At 33.1% G+C, this 21,116-nt stretch overlaps 1 protein-coding gene across 1 annotated transcript in view; it reads left to right on the top strand.

Annotated features, from left to right (window-relative positions):
* The window catches only part of SLCO1B3 (solute carrier organic anion transporter family member 1B3), a 77,233-nt gene that overhangs the window by 36,801 nt on the left and 19,316 nt on the right, over positions 1 to 21,116 (top strand). The window contains exons 6-10 of the mRNA XM_045554233.1: positions 654 to 800; positions 999 to 1,097; positions 13,873 to 14,115; positions 19,299 to 19,463; positions 20,792 to 20,987. Of these exons, the coding sequence (XP_045410189.1) occupies positions 654 to 800; positions 999 to 1,097; positions 13,873 to 14,115; positions 19,299 to 19,463; positions 20,792 to 20,987 (850 nt within the window). The remainder of the gene's footprint in view (positions 1 to 653; positions 801 to 998; positions 1,098 to 13,872; positions 14,116 to 19,298; positions 19,464 to 20,791; positions 20,988 to 21,116) is intronic.

The following is a 21,116-nucleotide window of genomic DNA, read 5'->3' as shown; positions in this document are numbered from 1 at the left end:
TTTCTGGGTGTGTGTAAATTTGCAACTATTTCTGGAGACTAATTTTCAATATATATTAAAGAACAAAAACATACCTACTTAACAATTCTACTTTTATTGATTATTTTAAGGAAACAATCAGGAATATGTGCAAAGACTTATTTACAATTATAACCATGACAACCCTGTTTAACAAAGTAAAAAATTAGAAATATTTTGCAATTTAAAATTCAGAGATTGATTAGATGAATTATGAAGCTGCTATTCAACACACTACTGTAGAGTCATTAAAATTTTGATATAAATGAAATCTTAACAACATGGGGAAATTTTCATAATATAGTGTTAACTGTATAAGCAAGTTATAATATGAACTGGGTATTTATTAATAAGTATATAATGTACATAATGAAGACTACATATTTTTGTGCACTAAAAGTGTGGAAGACATTTAACAACATTTGATGTGACCTGTGTGTAGTGTGATTACAGATAATTTTTACTTTGTTTGGTTTTGATGTGTGCTTCTCTGTATTTTCAAACTTTGCAAAGTGAATATGAATCAATTATAAATAAAAAAAGTAAATGGAATAATTAACGGTTTAAAGTAGTTGAATTTCTAATAAGAATGCTAAAATTGATGTTTAAAATGAAACACTCTCTTGTCTGTATAGGTTGTGGAAGGGAAACTGTGTCATACACGTGGATATATGTCTTCTTGGGTAATATGCTTCGTGGAATAGGGGAAACTCCCACAGGACCATTGGGGATATCTTACATTGATGATTTTGCTAAGGATGGATATTCTTCTGTCTATATAGGTAATATACAGAAAATATTGCATTGTTTCATTACTTTCTCTGGGTCTACCCTTGAAATAATAGTGTACTAAACTCATTCTTTTACTTAATGGAAAAATTATTTGGAGAAGTATATTGTGTAATATTACTATAAAAATATGTTGAATAAGACCCATGTATTCTTGGCATCTGATAAAAATTGCTCTGTAATATTTTCAGGTTTTTTGGGTGGAATAGGAATGATTGGTCCAATCCTTGGCTTTACAATGGGATCTGTGTTTGCCAAACTGTACGTGGACATTGGATATGTCGATTTGAGTAAGTACAATCAATCAGAACAAGTTGCCATGATAGTGTCTTTCAAGTAGAGGGCACCATTCTTCCAAAGAATTGAAGTAACTCTTTCAATAGAATTTTCTGACTATTTTCAAAAATTACAAGTAGGAAATAAATGAATTAATAATAAGGATAAACAATAAAATCCAGCTCCTATTTATATCATGTTTTTATAACTAAGTAGCAAATGAGAAAATTTTTAACAAACTTAATTTAGATTACTTAATTCAAAATAACCCAACTTAAAATGCCCCTCTCCCATAACTGACTTCCCAGTCAGGTAAATTTCATTTTTCAGTTGGTGGTTTGAATGTAGAAGTGCAGAGCTTAGAGTTTACTTTACTAAAGCCTCCTTGTGGCTGCTGCCCTGACTTATGGCTGGAGTGGTTTGAGAGACTCCACTGTGTGGGACCCCACTTGGTTATGGTCATTTTCCTGGTCCTTGCAGAGAGCTTGGCATAAGAGGACACATAAATGACATCATGAACCTTCCTCCTCGCTCTCAAGAGCATGCTTTCTTTATTAATTCATACAAGAAATAAAGGACATGTTATTAAAACTGTCTCAACTGCAGGCCTTCCTTCCTACAAATATTCCTGTACCATATCCATCTTTCTTTTTTCCAGCTCGGTGGAAAAGGTATTCATCTTCAGCCAATGTTAATAGATATACCTGGGGTTTGGACTCCGTCTTCCTACCTCTTCCAAGATCTAGTACCATCAGTCCTTGGCCTGATCCATCCTGCATCTTCAACCCCTATATCTCCACCCTTCTCTTTCTCATAAGCAAACACACTGAAGTTTCTCTCACCTTTTTACATATATACAATTTTTGATATCCCCAAACAAATTTCTGGCTGACTTTCTGTTTTTTCTATTTCTCTTCAGAGCCAAGCACCCAGAAGAAAATTGTCTAAATTAGATGTCTCACCTTCTCACCTCCCATCCTTTTCTCAATCCACTATAATCTGGCTTCTACCACTGATGAAATACAATCAATTTCTAAATTTACTAATCCTAATGAATACTTTTCTCTGATTTGTTTTAATTGGTATTTCTAGTACTTGTATTTTTCCTTCTTATATGTCTTATAAACACTTAAAACACAATGTGTCAAAATCTGGGCTCATCATCTTACCCACACTTTATTCCCTATATTCCCTTTCTTGATGAATATCTTTACCTTAATTCAATTATTGACTAAATTACTGCATAACCTTTCATCTGAACTCTCTGCCTCCAGTCTTATTCATTCTTTTGCTCCTGGAATAATCTGTCTAAGCAAACCCGATTCATATTATCTCTTGTTTAGGATGTTTCAATGGCTTCACATTGCACTTAAGGATAAGAGGAGAACTCCTTAAAATGGCATGCATGAATCTACGATCTTTTTTACATTTTTGCTATTGACCTCTTTACTTCTTTCCATCTCTTCTCTAATATATACCTTATGTGCTAGTCACACCACATTAATTGCATGTCTTTCAATATGCCCTGTAATCTCACACTTCCCTGCATTTACTTACACTTGGAAATATTTTTCTCTCTTTTTCATTTGCATTGTTCCTAAAGTCTATTCCAAAATGTGGTTCCTGTTCAGAGAAGCCTTATTGCACCATTTTCCACTGGTGTTTTCCACCAAATTAGGTGTTCCTATTAATCACCAAGAGCATGCTCTTGCAGTAGCCTTTATCACAATGAGCCATAAATATTATAATACTTACCTGCCATCTCTTCTAGAATACCACAGATGGTATCTATCTTAACATATAATAAGTAATTAGTGTTTGTGAATATACAAATATGACTTACTATTTCACCAAGACTTCAATAGATCACTCCAAAGAGATCAAAGGATTCATTTCCATAATGAAGTGGACATCACAGTAGGCCAACAGTAGCCACAAATCTGAAATTGTTTGCTAATATAAAATTAAAGCAAGTACCTGATGAAATATTTTATATCTTTTATTTTAGACATGTGACTTAGAGTAGGTGCACATTATGTACATTATTTCTACTCATTGATCTCCAATTTCATCATTGTTTTTTATCACTAAGAGTGCAAAAATAAGCGGTAAATGTCTTTAGGGTAATAGTTTTGTAACTTCTCTATTCTATTCAGGAATAATTGTTCATAATATCTTATAATTCATGATTCAATTTCTACCACTGAATATTCAGACTTTATTACATCTTCTTTAATTCAGTGATGAGTATGAAGTGAACTTATTATAAAATATACTTTGTCAAACTCCAATTCCTAGAGGAGTCAAAAAGATAACATAAATGAGTAAAGAGTGTCAGGTACAGGAAATTAGGATGTGATGGTTAGACTGGGAAGAATTGGTGATGGTGGACTGCTCGATCTGTGCACCCTAAAGCACATATGCTCCTTAGCACTGGCCTATTCTTTTCATGCAGAAATTTGGGCCAAGCATTGACAAGCCCTTCTGACTGGCTTTCAAGAAAACCCAGTTACCAATATTTTTATGTAGAATTTTCCAATTTTTAGGATGTATGTGAGCCAAGGAAAACACTTTGCCACACCATATCTAGCTAGGTTGTGACCTTTAGTTCCTATGTGTAGACCAGTGAAAGAAAGAAAAAAATGTCATCGAAATTACATTTCTGACAGGTGATGAATGAATATTCAGCATGTAGATAGAGTCACTGATTTAACCACTCATTTTCTGAAGTCTGTCTTGTGTTGTTGACTATAAAACAGTATGATTATGTAAATCAATTTTAAACCCAGATCTGTGCATAGTTAAAAATAATTTATTTCCATATAGTTTTAAATCAAGTCAATGTTTTCTCATGTTAATGAGTTTTCTCATAGGTGAAAAAGTAATGGCACCATTAAATCATGCTTCAAACTTTCATGGTATGTGTATGTGTGTGTGTGTCTCTGTGTGCATATACTTTCTTTTTTTTTTTTTTTTTGAGACAGAGTCTTGCTTTGTTGCCTGGGCTAGAGTGAGTGCCGTGGCGTCAGCCTAGCTCACAGCAACCTCAAACTCCTGGGCTCAAGCGATCCTACTGCCTCAGACTCCCGAGTAGCTGGGACTACAGGCATGCGCCACCATGCCCGGCTAATTTTTTCTATATATATTTTAGTTGGCCAGGTAATTTCTTTCTATTTTTGGTAGCGACGGGGTCTCGCTTTTGCTCAGGCTGGTCTCGAACTCCTGAGCTCAAGTGATCCACCCGCCTCGGCCTCCCAGAGGGCTAGGACTACAGGCATGAGCCACCGCGCCTGGCCTCTTATTTTTTATTATTTTCATTTTATTGTGGTAAGAACAATTAACATGAGATCTAACCTCTTGACAGTTTTTTAAAAGTACAATTTACCTTTGAACAACGCAGGTTTGAACTATGCATGGCCACTTACACACAGATTTTTTTTAATAAATATATTGGAAAAATTTTTGGAGATTTCTGACAATTTGAAAAAACTTGCAAACCACATAGACATGAAACAGAAAAAAATAAGAAAATCCAAGTATGCATGAATGCATAAAATATATTAAATATGTGGATACTAGTCTACTTTATCATTTACTACCATAAAATATATGTAAACCTATTATAAAAAGTTAAAATTCATCAAAATTTATGCACAACAGTACATACAGAAATACATGTTACCATTGGCAATCAAGAGAAATGCAAACTAATATAAAGATGCAATATTATAGACAAAATAGTTCTAGACTTCTTTTGGAACCAAAAACCATGCCAGATAGCCAAAGCAATCTTAAGCAAAAAGCACAAATCTGAACGCATCACATTACTAGACTTCAAGGTATGCTACAAGGCTATAGTAACCAAAACAGCATGGTATTGGTACAAAAATAGAGACATAGACCAATGGAACAGAACAGAGAACCCAGATATTAAACCATCTACCTACAACCAATTGATCTTCAACAAAGCACACAAAAATATACACTAGGGAAAGGAAGCCCTATTCAATAAATGGTACTGGGAAAATTGGATAGCTACATACAGAAGAATGACACAGGACCCCTATCTCTCACCACTCACAAAAATTAATTCAAGATGGATAAAAGGCTTAAACGTAATGCATGAAACCATAAAAATTCTAGGCAAAAATGTAGGAAAAACTCTTCTAGACATCGGCCTACGCAAAGAATTTATGAGTAAGACCCCAAAGGCAATTACAGCAGCAAGAGAAATAAATAGACAGGATGTGATTAAATTAAAAGGCTTCTAAACAGCTAAGGAAATAATCAACAGAGTAAATAGATAACCTACACAATGAGATAAGATATTTGCAAACTATACATCTGATAAAGGGCTAATATCCAGAATCTATAAAGAACTCAAACAAGTCAGCAAGAAATAAAAAATTAACCCTATTAAAAAGTGGGCAAAAGACGTGAACAGAAGTTTTTCAAAAGAAGATAGACAAATGGCCAAAAAAAAAAAAAATATGAAAAATGCTCAACATCACTAATCATCAGGGAAATGCAAATTAAAACCACAGTAAGCTATCATCTTATCCCTGTTAGAATGGCTTATATTAAAAAGTCAAAAAACAGTAGATGTTGGCATGGATGCAGAGGGAAAGGAACACTTACATACTGTTTGTGGGACTGAAAACTAGTACAACCTCTATGGAAAACAGTATGGAGATTCCCCAAAGAGCTAAAAGTAGACCCACTACTTGATCCAGCAATCCTACTACTGGGTATCCGCCCAAAGGAAAAGAATTCATTTTATCAAAAAGACACCTGCACTCATATGTTTATTATAGCACAAGTCACAATTGCAAAGATGTGGAATCGATCTAAGTGCCCATCAACTCATGAGTGGATTTACAAAATGTGATTTATGTATACTATGAAGTATTACTCAGCCATAAAAAGAAATGAATTAATGTCTTTTGCAGCAATTTGGATGGAACTAGAGACCATTATCCCATTACCCTAAGTTAAGTATCTAAACAATGGAAAAAAAAATACCACATGTACTCTCTAATAAGTTGGAACTAGCTGATGGGCACACATCGACACAGAAGGAAGTTAAAGTCACTGGAAATCAAGAAAAGGGATGCAGAAAGGGGCAAAAATCTACCTGATGGGTACAATGAACACTATTTGGGTGATGGACACACTAATAGCCCTGACTCAAGCATTATGAAAGCTATCCGTGTAACAAAAACCTTTGTACCTCCTTAATATTTTGAAATAAAAAATTTTAAAGGATTCATTATTAAATCATAACTGCATAAACTTAATGATAGTACATATTATACTGCTGTAATAATTTTGTAGCCACCCCTACTGCTATTGTGGGGAATTCAAGTGTTTAGTGTATCTGCTTAAAATACCATATAACACTAATCATCTTCATATGAGCAGTTGATCTCTCTAGTAAATTATGAATGGCAAAAAAGTGATATCTCATAGCTCTCCCATATTTTTCATCCTTTTTAGTGCAATACTGTAAACCTTAAATAACAACATGGGAATCATATGAACTACCACTAGTTTTGCTGGAAATGTTCCTAAGAAGGAGAAAAAGTCATTACTTTCATAAGAAAAAGTTGTATTTCTTGAAATGTACTGTAGATTAAGGTCTGCAGCTGCCCACCATTTCAATATAAATGAATCCAGCCTTAGGACCACTGCAAAAAACAAATAAAAATAAAGAAGGAAATTTATGAAATTATCACTGCAGCTATGCAAGCAGGCACAAAAATTTTGCACTTTTAGTAAAATACCTTTTTATCTCATATTGAAAATGCAGCTTTTATGTGGGTATGTTTGTCTAGCACTGCTACAAGAAAGGCATATCTGTAGACTCTAATATGATCTGAGAAAAAGTGAAGCCCTTATATGACAACCTAAAGCAAAAGGAAGGGAAGAATCTACAGCTGGAGAATTTAATGCCAGCAAAGGATGGTTTGATAATTTTAGAAAAAGGTTTGATAATTTTAGAAAAATGTCAAGATAACGGGAGAAGCAGCTTCTGCTAACCAAGAGGCAGCAGACAAGTTCCCAGATGCCATGAGAAAAATCATTGAGTAGAAAAGACATCTGCCTGAGAATGTTTTTAATGCAGACAAGTGCCCTATTCTGGAAAAATGCTGCAAAGGACATTTATAAATATGGAAGAGAAGTGAACACCAAGATTCAAATGGGAAAGGACAGGCTAACTCTACTGTTCCGTGCACATACCATTGGGTTTATGATCAGGACTGTTTTTACCTATAAATGTGCTAATCTCGAGCCTTGAAGGAAAAAGATAAACACCAGATGCTAGTCTTTTGATTGTACCAGAAGAAGGCTTGAACAATGAGAAATCTTTTTCTGGATTGGTTCTATTGATACCTTGTTCCTGAAGCCAGGAAGTGTACTTACAGTAAGGGACAGTCTTTTAAAGTTCTTTTTATATTGGGAAATGCCCCTGGCCACCCAGAATGCCATGAGTTCAACATCAATGGCATTGAAGTGTTCTACTTGCCCCCAAACACAACATCTCTAATTCAGCCTCTAGCTCAGGGGATCCTAAGGACCTTTAGTACTGATTACACATGATACTATTGAAAGGATTGTCAATGCTATGGAAGAGAACACCAATAGAGAGAACATCATAAAAGTCTAGAATGATTACACCTTTGAAGATGCCATAATTGTTATTTAAACAACCATGAAAGCCATTAAGCCAAAAACAATAAATTCTGCTGGAGAAAACTGTGTCCAGAAGTTGTGTGTGATTTCACAGAATTCACAATAGAGACAATCCAGGAAGTTATGAAAGAGATTGTATATATGGCACCCCAAAACCCACGTTGTTCAAAGGTGAACTGTATGATTAACTATAGGCACAATGTTGTACAGCAATCCCTAGAGCTATTCATCTTGCATTAGGATTTTGATAGGTGTTGCATTGAATCTGTAGGCATATTTGGGTGGTGCGGAAATTTTCCATTGTTAAGTTTCTCAATCCATAAATGTGGGATATGTTTCCAATTGATTGTGGCTTCTATAATTTCTTTCATCAATGTTTTGAAGTTTTCAGTGTATAAGTCTTTCACCTCCTTAGTTAAATTTATTCCTAAGTATTTTATTCTTTTTTATTTTATTGTAAATGGACTTGTTTTCCTAATTTCCTTTTCATATAGTTCTTGGTTAGTGTATAGAAATTCAACTGGTTTCTTATGATGTTTTTGTGTCCTGCAACTTTACTGAATATTTTTGTTCAATTATAACAGGTTTTTTTGTATCTTTGAAGTCTTTAAGATTTTCTATAAAGTCATGTTATCTGCAAATATAGATAATTTTATTTTTCTTCCAGTTTGGATGCCTTTATTTCTTTTTTCTTGCTTAATTTCTGTGGCATAGACTTCCAGGACTATGTTGAATAGAAGTGGTGGGAATAAGCATCCTTGCTTTGTTCCTGAAAGCTTTCAGTTTTTCACCCTTGAATTTAATGTAAGCTGTGGGCTTTTCACATATGGCCTTCATTATATTAAGGCAAATTCCCTAGCTCATTAACAGTTTTTATCATAAAAGACTGTTGAAATTTATCATTGCCTTTTATATGTCTACTGATATGATAATGTGGTTTTTGTCCTTTATTTTGTTAATGTGGTGTTTTATACTGATTGATTTTCAAATGTTGAATCTTACATTTCAGGTATAAATCCCACTTGCTTATGGTATAATGTGATATTCTTTCAATGTGCTGTTAAATTTGGTTTGCTAGTATTTTATTGAGGACTTTTGCATCTATATTTATTATAAATATTGGCTTGTAGATTTCTTTTCTCTTGGTATCTTTGTCTGGATTTGGCATCAGGGTAATGCTGGCCTCATAAAATAAGTCTGAAGTTTTTCCTTCACCTTCAATTCTTGGAAAAAGTTTGAGAAAGGTTGGTATTAATTTTTTCCGTAAATGTTTATTAACACTCATCAGTAAAGCCATCTGGTCCTGGGCTTTTTATTTTTGGGAGGTTTTTGATCTTGCATTGACCTATTTGTAGGTCTGTTCAGGCTATTTCTTTATGATTTATTCATAGTAGGTTTTATTTCTCTAAAAATTTATTCATTCCTTCTCAATTATCCAGTTTTTTAGTGTATAATTTTTCATAGTAGTCTCTTATGATTCTTTTTATCTCTATGGAATCAGTTGTAATGTTTCCTCATTCATTTCTTATTTTATTTGTTTGAATTTTCTCTCTTTTTTCTTTCAGGGTGGAGGACCTGTGGCATTAAGGCCACATGTGGCCTTCTAGATTCTTAAATGTGGCCTTTTGACTTTTTGACTGACTCCAAAGACTGCACTTAAGGATCTAGAAGGCCACATGTGGCCTTAAGGCCCTCGGTTCCTCACCCTTGGTAAGGTTTGTCAACTTTTTTATCTTTTCAAAAAACGCCAACTCTTAGTTGTGTTAATTTTTTCTATTGGTTTTCTATTCTCTATTTCATTTATTTCTCCTCTAATCTTTATTATTGATATTTCTTTTCCTTTGCTAACTTTGGGTTTAGTTTATTTTTCTTTTTATACTTTGTTGAGGTATAAAGTTTGGTTGTGTATTTGACACTATTCTTTTTTTACTGCTATAATTATATACATTTTGTTAGTGTTTATTGAGAGTAAACCATATGCCAGATGCTGTTGGTGACCATCAATTGGAGAAAATAAGCTCTACTTGTAGACTACAGGAATAAAATTTACCCTACCATTGTAGGCATTTGTCACTATAATTTATTTATTCAATTTATTTATTCAATAACAGCAGGATATAAAATCTTCTCAAGCAGAAATGGAACATTTTCTAAGATAGACCACATATTAGGCCACAAAACAAGTCCTAACAAATTTAATATTAAAATCATGCCAATTATCTTTTCCAACCACAATGGAATAAAAATAGAAATCAATAGCAGAAGAAAGAATGGAAAATTTACAAATATGAGAATAGTAACACACTTTTAAACAACTGAGGACTTGTTTTGTGGCCTAATATGTGGTCTATCTTAGAAAATGTTCCATTTCTGCTTGAGAAGATTTTATATCCTGCTGTTATTGAATAAAGGGCTTTCTACATGTTAGGTCCATTTGGCCTATAGTGTTGTTCATGTCTTCTGTTTCCTCATTGATAGTCTCTTTGGTTGTTCTATTTATAACTCAAGGTTGGGTATTAAGGTCTCCCACTAGTATAGTTAGCCTATTATGGAGGGCTGACCATAGTATACCATTTCATATAAGGACTTGAGCATTCATGGATTTTGGTATCCATGGGGGGGTTCCTGAATCCAACACCGCATAAATACCAAGGGATGACTGTATTGTATTCCCCTCTATTCTCCCTTCAATTTTGTCAATATTTGCTTATATATAATATTTTCATGTGTCAATGTTTGGCACATATGTATTTATAGTTGTTGTGTCTTCCTGGTGAATTAACATTTTTATCATTTTATATATTCTTTTTTGCTTCTTGAGACATTTTTTTACTTAAAGTTTATTTTGTCTCATATATTCACACTCACCCCTGTTTTCTTTTGGTTATCATTTACATTGAATATCTTTTATCCAACCCTTCATTATCAGTCTATGTGTCTCCTTAGACCTAAAATGAGTTTTATGGAGAGCATGTAATTGTATTCTGTTTTATCTATTCAGCTACTGTATGTATTTTGGTTAGAGAGTTTAATCCAGTTACATTTAGCGTAATTATTGACAGGGAAGGATTAACTGTTGTCATTTTGTTGATTGTCTGTTTTCTGTTTATCCTGTAGTAACTTTGACCCTCTTTTCCTCTCTTGCTCTCTTCCTTTGTGATTTATTGATTTTTTATATTGAGATTCTTTGACTCTTTTTTTCCTTTTTTAACTTCCATAGATTTTTTCTTGTTAACATGAAACTTACTTAACAGATAACAGTGTATTTTAAGCTGATAATAACTTCAATTGCATACAAAAACTTTATACTTACTACCCCCTCCACAAATAATTAATCTTAATGAAGTTACAATATACATCTATTTATATTGTGTACCCATTAATATATTTTTAGATATACTTATTTTTAATGCTTTTGTCTTTTAATTTTTATATTAGAATTAAATCATTAACCCATAACCAATAGGGTAATTTAGTATTCTGTATTTGTCTATGTATTTACCTCTATTAACGAGTTTTATTCTTTTTATGCCATCATATTGCTATTTAGGATCATTTTGTTTCAAGTTGAAGAATTCCCTTTAGTTTTTTTTTTTTGTAAGACAGATCTAGAGGTGATGAACTCCCTCAGCTTTTGTTTGTCTTGGAAAGTCTTTATCTTTCTTTCCTTTTCCTTTTAGAGGATAGTTTTATGAGTATGGTATTCTTAACTGAAAGGGGTTTTTTTCTTTCAGCACCTTGATTATACTGTTGATGGCATCTTATAAATACTTAAGTTTTCTTCATTTTCTTTCATTCTTTTTTCTTTTTCTTCCTCTGACTGGATAATTTCAAATGATCTATCTTCAAGTTTGCTGATTCTTTCTTCTGCTCATTCTAGGCTGTTATTGAAATCCTGTATTGAATATTTTAGTTCAGTATTCTTAAGCTATTCATTCTTCAGCTCTAAGATTTTTGCTTAATTCTATTTAAAATTTTCTGTCTCTTTTGTTGAAATTCTCTTTGTGCTTATGCATTGTTCTTCTGTGCTTGACTGTTTTCATGATGGTTGTTTTAAATTCTCTATCAGGTAATTTGTATATCTCCATTTCATTAGGGTCTGTTTCTGGAGTTTTTTTGTTATTCCTTTCTTTGGATCTTATTTCCCTGTTTCTTCATCTTTCATAACTTTTTATGCATTATGAAAAAATTCCACCTCTCCAAATCTTCATGGACTGGCCTTGAATAGTAGAAAACATTTATCAATGAACCCAGCTAGAGCTTCTGTGGGCCTCTCAAATCCTCATGATTATTCAAACTGCTGTCTTTTTCTTAGGAGCCCCCAGGTATCTAGAGTATGCAGGATCTTATTGGCACTTTTAGACATTTGAGACAGAAGCCAGTCTCCTGGTCAACTCCCAGAAAAGTTTGAACTTTTGGCATGCCATCCCAACTCTTTCCCTTCCCAGGAAGAATCTGGGAGCTGAGGTTTTTTTACCTCCTAACTCTGCAAAGATCTGGGGCAAGGAGGAGATATGACAAGTGCTCATTGCTAGTTTAAACTACTTTTTTTGTTCTTTGTGGCCCCCAGGGTCTGGCATATACCTGGCCCCAAACAGGCAAGATGAAAGCCAGTTCCTTGAGTAAAATTCAGAAAATATAAAATCTTTCACTACCCATACAGAAGGTGAGAGCTCAGTTTTCATTGTTTTGTTTTGTTGCCTGCCAACTCTGCACTAAGTTAGAGCAGGGAGCAGGAGCTGTGTTGAGTGCCCACATACAAGTTCAAACTGCCACACTTGTTCTCTGTAACCTCCAGAGGTCTAGCATATTCTGGGTCCTGTCAGCACTTTGAGATAGGTGAGATAGAAGCATGTCCCTTGGGTAGCACTTGGAAAAGTTGCAATGTTGGATGTGTAGTCCAACTCTTTCCCTTCCCAGGGATAAGCTGGGAGTTGTTTTGTTTTGTTTTGTTTTTCTTTCACCCACTCACTCTGTGTTGAGCTAGGTAGAAGAGCTGTGGCAAGTATCCACACACTAGTTCAAACTGCTAGTTCTTCCCAATTGTATGGCACTATACTGAGTAGGGGATTATGGCAGGAGGGTGTCTCCAATTTTCTTACGGGTTTCAATGTGTCTGGTTTTTCATTTGCCTGAAGTACAGGAGCCTCTCAACTCGTTTCTGGGTTTCTCACAAGTGGAGTAGATCTGTGTATTGCTATTTCATCAGTGTGTTTGTGAGGGTAGAAAGAGTCCAGTGCTTCCTATTCTGCTATCTTGCTAAGATCTCACGTATGCTTTCTTATCATGACTGTTTATTTTATATCTATTAAAATGGCTCATTTATACTTGAAATATAGCATTTACATATTTTCTTATGCATCCTTTAAAGGAAAATGTATTTGAAATAAAATGATTAAATTATCCATGACATTAAGAGTTCATCTCTTCTGGGTTACTTTTAAACTCAAATTTTCATTGTGTGTATGTTTTTCATGCTGTATAGAGAGCTGGAGATGCAGGTTCCGAGTTGCGGAGGAGAGCCCCTTTATTGACTCAGGATTTCTTGAAAACTACTTTTGTTTAAACCAAAGCTTACAAACATCGTTCTTTATGAGCCAAAGAATGTATATTCATTTAAATATTATGTAAACTATGAAGGTTAAAAGGATTGTAATATTTTATTCATTTATGTATTAAACAAATGGTGCATTCTTGACTTCATCAGATGGTACCATAGACATTTGCAAACAATAATGAGAATTTGTATTCCTTCCATAAATAGTTCTTAAATGGTCTGCAGGCTTAAATATCCAATGATGGCAGTTGTTCAATCATGTAATCAGAAAAGCCACCAAGTTCACAGAAGCTCAGACGATTACAAAAAATGCCATGATGGATTCCTAGACAATAGCAATAGCAAGATGTCATTTAATGGTAGACTTATCCTGGATTCAGAGATGAAAAAAATATGAAAAGAAAAAATAATGTACTAGAATTGATGATATATAGTTTACTTTCTTCAGCTATGAAGGACAACAATCACTATCATTATTTCCTCAAAATTACTGTTTTCAAAATGATTGTTGATTGGCTTCTTCTAATTATTTATTCTAGGCACTATCAGAATAACTCCTAAGGACTCCCGTTGGGTTGGTGCTTGGTGGCTTGGTTTCCTTGTGGCTGGACTATTTTCCATTATTTCTTCCATACCATTCTTTTTCTTGCCCAAAAATCCATATGAACAACAAAAAGAAAGGAGAGTTTCAACATCTTCACATGTGCTCAAAACAAATGAAGAAAGAAATAAAACGGCTAGTTTGCTCAACCATAAAAACAATGTTGCTGATAATATGACTGGTAAGTATTTTACATTCATAGTCAACTTGAAATTCTTAATTGTCATGAAAAGAAAGAATAGACACTCCAAAATATTAATAATAAATACTACCCAAACTATCTGGAGTTATCTTTCTTCTGCACTAAATTTAGTTGAATTATTTCTCTAAAACTCATGTTAAAATTAGTAAATATTTCCTGAGAACATAACAAACTGGTTAGGATAAGGTTTCTGCTCTTTAGCAGGGAGAAACCAACCAAAGGCTAAAAACATCTATTCTTTATAAGCCAAAGAATTTATATTCATTTCAATATTATATAGTGTAAACTATGAGGGTTAAAAAGATTATAATATTTCATTCATTCATTTACTCAACAAATGACACTAGCCACCATGCTTTGTCCTGGTGATAGAGATTGCCTCTGTTTTTCAAGAATTTACAACATAGCAGGTAGTACTGAGAAGTATATAGACAATTGCAGTAAAGTGTTTTAAGTACTATGGTAAGATTAAACTTAACAATTCTCAGGTGGAGAGAAAGAGAATAAGTAGGATGTCAGGAGAGGTTTCTCTCTAGGTAAACTTTAATTATAACTTGCTTTAATTAAAGTTTACCTAATAAATAATAAATTAAGATTATTTTTCTTGATAATTTAAAAATATATATCTATACTTATATATATATACACATATGCATATATGTCTTACCTAAATATTCAATAATGAAATGGAACAGTAGTAATTAAGATAATTGGAGTCAGTAATATGAATTAGGATCCTTCACCATTTGATAGTGCCTTCTTTTTCTAATATAAGCCCTAGAGGCTAATGAAGAACCATTGAGAAGCAATAACCAGGAGAATGATCTAGCAGCAAACAGAGCAAGACAATTGAAAGAATGGGGTGTCCCCCCATTTAATTTTTATTTGTATATATTCATGGAATATAACTGCAATTTTGCTGTGTTGATATATTGCATTATGGTGAAGTCAGGGCCTTTAGTGCATACACTGAAGCAACGCGCATTGTACCCACCAAGCAACCACCCATCATCCAGACCTCTCTCACGCCCATCTTTGAATATTCATTGTCCATCATTTCATACTTTGCTTCCATGTGTACACACTATTAACTCCCACTTATAAGTAAGAACTTACAGTGTTTGTCTTTCTGTGTCTGAGTTGTTTCACTTAAGATAATGGCTTCTAGTTCCATTCATGTTGGTACAAAAGATATTATTGCATTTTTATAGCTGAATAGTACTCCATTGTGCATATTACCACATTTTCTTTATCCAATCCTCTGTTAATGGACACTTACATTGACTCCATCTCTTTGCTATTGTCATAGTGCTGCAATAAACATTTGAGTACAGCTATCTTTTTTATATATTGATTTCTTTTCCTTTGAGTACTTACCCAGCAGTGGCATTGCTGCATTATGTGGTAGTTCTATTTTAAGTTCTTTGAGAAATCTCCCACTAATTTATAATCTCACGAACAGTGTATGAGTTCCCTGTTTTACACATCCTCACCAGCATATGTTATTTTTAGCTTTTTTTAATGATAGCCATTTTGATTGGTGTAAGGTGATATCTCATTTTGGTTTTAATTTGTATTTCTCTGATGATTAGTGATGCTGAACATTTTTTCATATACTTGTTGACCACTAAGAAGTCTTCTTTTGAAAAATGTCTACTCATGTCCTTAGCCCACTTTTTAATGGGGTTAATTGTGGATTTTGTTGTTTTTGTTGAGCTCCTCATAAATTCAGGATATTAGTGCTCTGTCAGATATATAGTTTGCAAATATTTACTCCCATTCTTCATGTTGTCTCTTTACTCTGTTTATTATTTCTTTAGCTGTGCAGAAGCTGTGTAGTTTTACAAAGTCCCGTTTGTTTATTTTTGTTTCTGTTGCATGTGATTTTTTTGTCTTAGTCATGAAATATTTGCCTAGTTCAATGTCCAAAAGAGTTTTCCTTAGGTTTTACTCTATTATTTTTATAGTTTTACATATTACACTCAAGTCTTTAATCCATATTGAGTTGATTTTTGTATATGGTGAGAGATAGGGGTCCAGTTTTATTCTCCTGCATAGAGGAAAATTGACAATCCAATTTTCCTAGCATCATTTATTGAAAAGTGTGTCCTTTCCCCAGTGTATGTTCTTGTTGACTCTGTCAAAGATCAGTTGGCTATTACTATGTGGCTTTATTTTTGGGTTCTCCATTCTGTTCCATTGATCTATGTGTCTGTTTTTACACCAGTATCATGCTGCTTTGGTTACTACATAGCCTTGTAGTATAATTTAAAGTCAGACAATGTGATGCCTTTAGCTTATTTGTTTTGCTCAAGATTGCTTTGGCTATTCAGGTTTTTTGATTCTAAATAAACTTTAGAATTTTTTTTTCTAATTCTGTGAAAAAAATGACACTGGTATTTTGATATGGATTGCATTGAATCTGTAAGGTTTTTTAGACAGTATGGTCATTTTAATGCTATTAATTTTTTCTGATCCATGAGCATGGGATATTTTTTCATTTGTTTATGTCATCTGCAATTTTTTCATCAATGTTTTGTAGTTTTCCTTGTAGAGATCTATCACCTTCTTGGTTAAATACATTCCTAGACGTTTTATTTTATTTTATTTTATTTTACAACTGTTATAAATGAGATTGCCCTCTTAATTTTAGTCTTAGCTAGATTGTTATTAGCATGCAGAAATGCTACTGTCTTTTATACGTTGATTTTATATCCTGAAATTTTCTGAATTTGTTTATCAAATCTAACCATTTTTTGGTGATGTCTTTAGGGTTTTTGATATATAAGTTCATGTCATCAGTGAACAGAGACAAATTGACCTTCTTTTTTCCAATTTGGATTCCTTTTATCTTTTGTCTTGCTTGATTCCTCTGGCAAGGATTTCAAGTACTATGTTGAATAGGAGTGGGCACCCTTATCTTGTTCCAGTTCTTAGGGGGAACGCTTGCAACTTTTCCCCATTGGATATGATGTTGGCTATGGGTTTGTTGTGTGTAGCCTTTATTATTTTGAGGTATGTTCCTTAAATGCCTAGTTTGTGAGGATTTTTATCATTAAAGAGATGCTGAATTTTATCAAATGCTTTTTCTGTGTCTATTGATATGATCCTATGGTTTTTGGCCTTAATTCTGTTTATGTGATATATCACATTTATTGATTTGTGTATATTCAACCATCTTTACATCTCTGGTGTAAAATCCACTTGATCATGGTGTATCATCTTTTTGATATGCTTTTGGATTTGATTTGCTAGTATTTTTTGAGGATTTTGTGTCTATATTCATCAGGGATATTGGTCTGTAGTTTTCTTTTTTCATTATGTCCTTGTCTGGTTTTGGTATCATTGTAATACTGACCTCATAGAATGAGTTGGAAAGAATTCCCTCGTAGTCAATTTTCTGGAACAGTTTCAGGGGGATTGGTATTAGTTATTCTTCACGTTTAGTAGAATTTGGTTGTGAATCCATCTGGTCCTGGGATTTCTTTTGTTGGGAGATTTTTTTTAGTACTTATTCAATCTTTCTACTTATTATAGTTCTGGTGAGGAGCTCTGTTTCTTCCTGGTTCAATTTCAGGAGGACTGTGTTTCTACAAATTCATCCATTTCCTCTAGCTTGTGAGCATATAGTTGTTTATAATAGTCTCTGATGATCTTTTATATTTCTGTGGTATCAGTTGTAATGTTCTCCTTTTTCATTTTGAAATAGTGAGGTGTTGACAGCAGTTTTCAGATTGGAAAGAAATGATGAAAGTAAAAGCCAAAACAGTGTAACCCCTAAACTCTTGGCAAATTTTTCAAGTTTTCATTGAAGTAAGATTTAAAAATCTCAGGTGTAGCCCAAGTTCTTCTTTCATCAATTCTTTCACTTATCCATTTTATCATTTTCTACTTCTCCATCATGCTAATCTAAGAGCAGTCATGGGCTGGAGCCCTTTGTATTGGCTCATTAGAGAGAATTGTTAAATTTCATCTACACTGGTAGCTTGAAATTGTCCATAACAGGATAACTTGTCACCATTTATTACTGCAGAAATTGCGAAGTATTACAAAGCAGGGCTTGTTTCCCCAAGAGTCACTTAAACATTTACCAACACACCACTGAGTTAAAAGTTTCTGAAATTTAACATGCATACTAAAAGCAGCATACCAAGAAATTTTTATTTTGTATATGGTATGCTTCTACTCTACAAAAATTAGTGCATTGTCTAAATTTCTAAGGGCCAGGGTTGACTGTGAGCCCCAAAAGAATAGAGAGGATAATGAAGGTGCAAAAATAGGACAATTGTAAATATTATGTATATTAGCAACTGTGTTTGTAGGGTAGTGACCTGGATAGTAAAGAGAACCTTAGTTACATGCTTATTAGGAATGGATAAAATAACTAAGAATAGATAGTCAGAAGAAAAAATATTCTATGCATAGGTTGCTGTACTAACTGTACAACAGTTAGCTGTAATAACTGTTATATTTTCACTTGAGACATTACATCATTATATCCTCCTGTCTCTCCTTGCATCTTAAAACAGGTGATGTATAATATTATACTACCAGATTTACTGATGCAGTATTTTATGGTAGAAAAGCTGTATATCAGTAAACAAGAGGTCTGAGACCTCATACTAAATTGATATTTAACATTTTTTAACATAAATGTTCTTATTTCCATGAGTTTTGGATTATGCTATTTTTCTTAAATTTATGTTTAATAATTCTATTATTACTATAATAATTATATTATTAAGTGCTAATAAATAAGGGACATCACATGTCTTACTCAGTTTTGTTTCTTGAACACTTAGCATGTTTCCTGATACCCAGTTAAAAACCAAATGTTTGTTGAATTAATGAATAAGCAATTTAATATGTAGGCAATAGTATGGTAAAGTGCCAATGATAACCAAATATTAAGTGTACAAAACATGTTACAAAACAGCATTTATGTATGATACTATTTGGGGGTAAAATGAACTAAACAAACAAATATTAAGGTATATATGGAAAATATTGAAAGAATACATTAAAAAACTGTTAAAAGTGGGATTGCAGGGTACTCAATTTCTGTGTTATGTATTTTTGTAATTTTAACATATTTATGATTCAGATATTGATATATATTTAAGTTGCATTGTAATATTTTAATCATTTTTATAATTTTATAGGTTTTTTCCAGTCTTTGAAAAGCATCCTCACCAATCCCCTTTATGTTATATACCTGTTTTTGACATTGTTGCAGTTAAGCAGTTTTATCGGTTCTTTTACTTATATCTTCAAATACATAGAACAACAGTATGGTCGCGCAGCCTTTCAGGCTAACTTTTTGTTGGGTAAGCCATGATTTTACTTATTTGCTTGATAGGTGAAATACTTACTGATAATTGCGTTTCAAGTGATCTTGTATTATGAAGGCAATTTCATACTTTAGTATAATTTCCTTTTACTCTTTCTCAAACTTTATCAAATTTGCCAATCGGGATAGCATCATTGTTCTGCATTTTAAGTTGCATGTGAATGAAACTTTTAGACATGGTATATGCATGATTGGATCTTATAATTTAGTGCTGAGATTCTGAGACAAATCCTTTTGTAATATAATTATTGTAATCTTATAATTCATGAACTTTGATATCAAGACTCAGCTACTTACAAAAATATGATGTCTATGTTTCCAAAAAGAGAGTCAATTTAAATAAATCATCAGAATATGCATAGTTCAAAACAACTATCAGAGTATATTTTTCTATAATATTAATTTTCAATTGAATATTGAGACCTGCTTATTAAGGAAAAGTTTTCTTGTATCATTCTTCCCACAATGCCAATATTGTAGAAACATTGTAGACATTCAATTAGTATTTGATGAATTAAATAATTTGTCAAGTAGTATGTAACTAGGTCATAAGTAAATAAGAAAATAATTATTAGAAAATGAATGTACTGAAGTATTGGGCCAGGCTTTGTCTGGAAATATTGTGTGTGTGTATTTTGTGTATGATATCCTTGTTGAACTTAAGATAAAAGTTTAGACACTAAAGATTAGTTTTGACTCCTAATAACTTAGTCTGAATTTTTTTAAGAAAAGTTTTCAAATTTAATAACTTTCATAGGACAATGAAATGGAAAATTTATAAGAGGGATCAACCATTTTTAATGCTGTATATAGATCTGTTTATCATGTCACGGTATGTGTGTGTTTTGATGAATAATGAAGAGATATTAATTCAAGTATTCAATTCTAAAGCCCTGGGAAAATTTGTAGTGTGTTGTTAAGGTTTGGAACTCTATTCTGAGAGATGTAAAGGATTTTAGATGGATGATGGGATCAAAGTATTATAGACAGAAATATGGTGTTTTGCTGTTGCTGTTTCCTGGGGGGGGGGGAAATGACTCATAGACATCTGTTGGGACACACAAATACTCTCAGTCACCACCTTTTGCTTTGAGGAAACCAAATCCTCATCATTAGCAGGAAGAAATTATTTTTGTCACTCTCATATAGTACACTGGTCCAATATCTCCATCCTTGTCACCCTTCTATTTAAGGAGTAATAAGATTGGATGAATTTGGTTGATATTTGCTGTGTTTCATATATAAAGCCATATCAGAAAACTACATGTACATAATTACAACCTTTTTCTCTTCTTTTATTTCTAGGAACCATAACCATACCTACTGTTGGAGTTGGAATGTTTGCAGGAGGATATATCATTAAAAAATTCAAATTTACCGTAGTTGGAATTGCCAAATTTTCATTTTTTACTGCTTCCATGTCCTTTATTTTTTATCTATTAAATTTTACTACATTCTGTGAAAGCAAATCAGTTGCCGGGCTAACCTTGACCTATGATGGGTTTGTATACATCATTATATCAATTACAATCAATTGTAATATGTTAACCAGACAATTAAAAGACTGTTTATGTAAAATAGGGCAGAAAACAACTTTACCTAAACTTCCTTTTAATCGAGAGAAATTTCA

Source organism: Lemur catta, chromosome 6 (genome assembly GCF_020740605.2).
Source record: "Lemur catta isolate mLemCat1 chromosome 6, mLemCat1.pri, whole genome shotgun sequence".
NCBI classification, from domain to species: domain Eukaryota; kingdom Metazoa; phylum Chordata; class Mammalia; order Primates; family Lemuridae; genus Lemur; species Lemur catta.
Note: the sequence above shows the minus strand (reverse complement) of the source record. Positions and strands in the feature narration are given on the sequence as shown.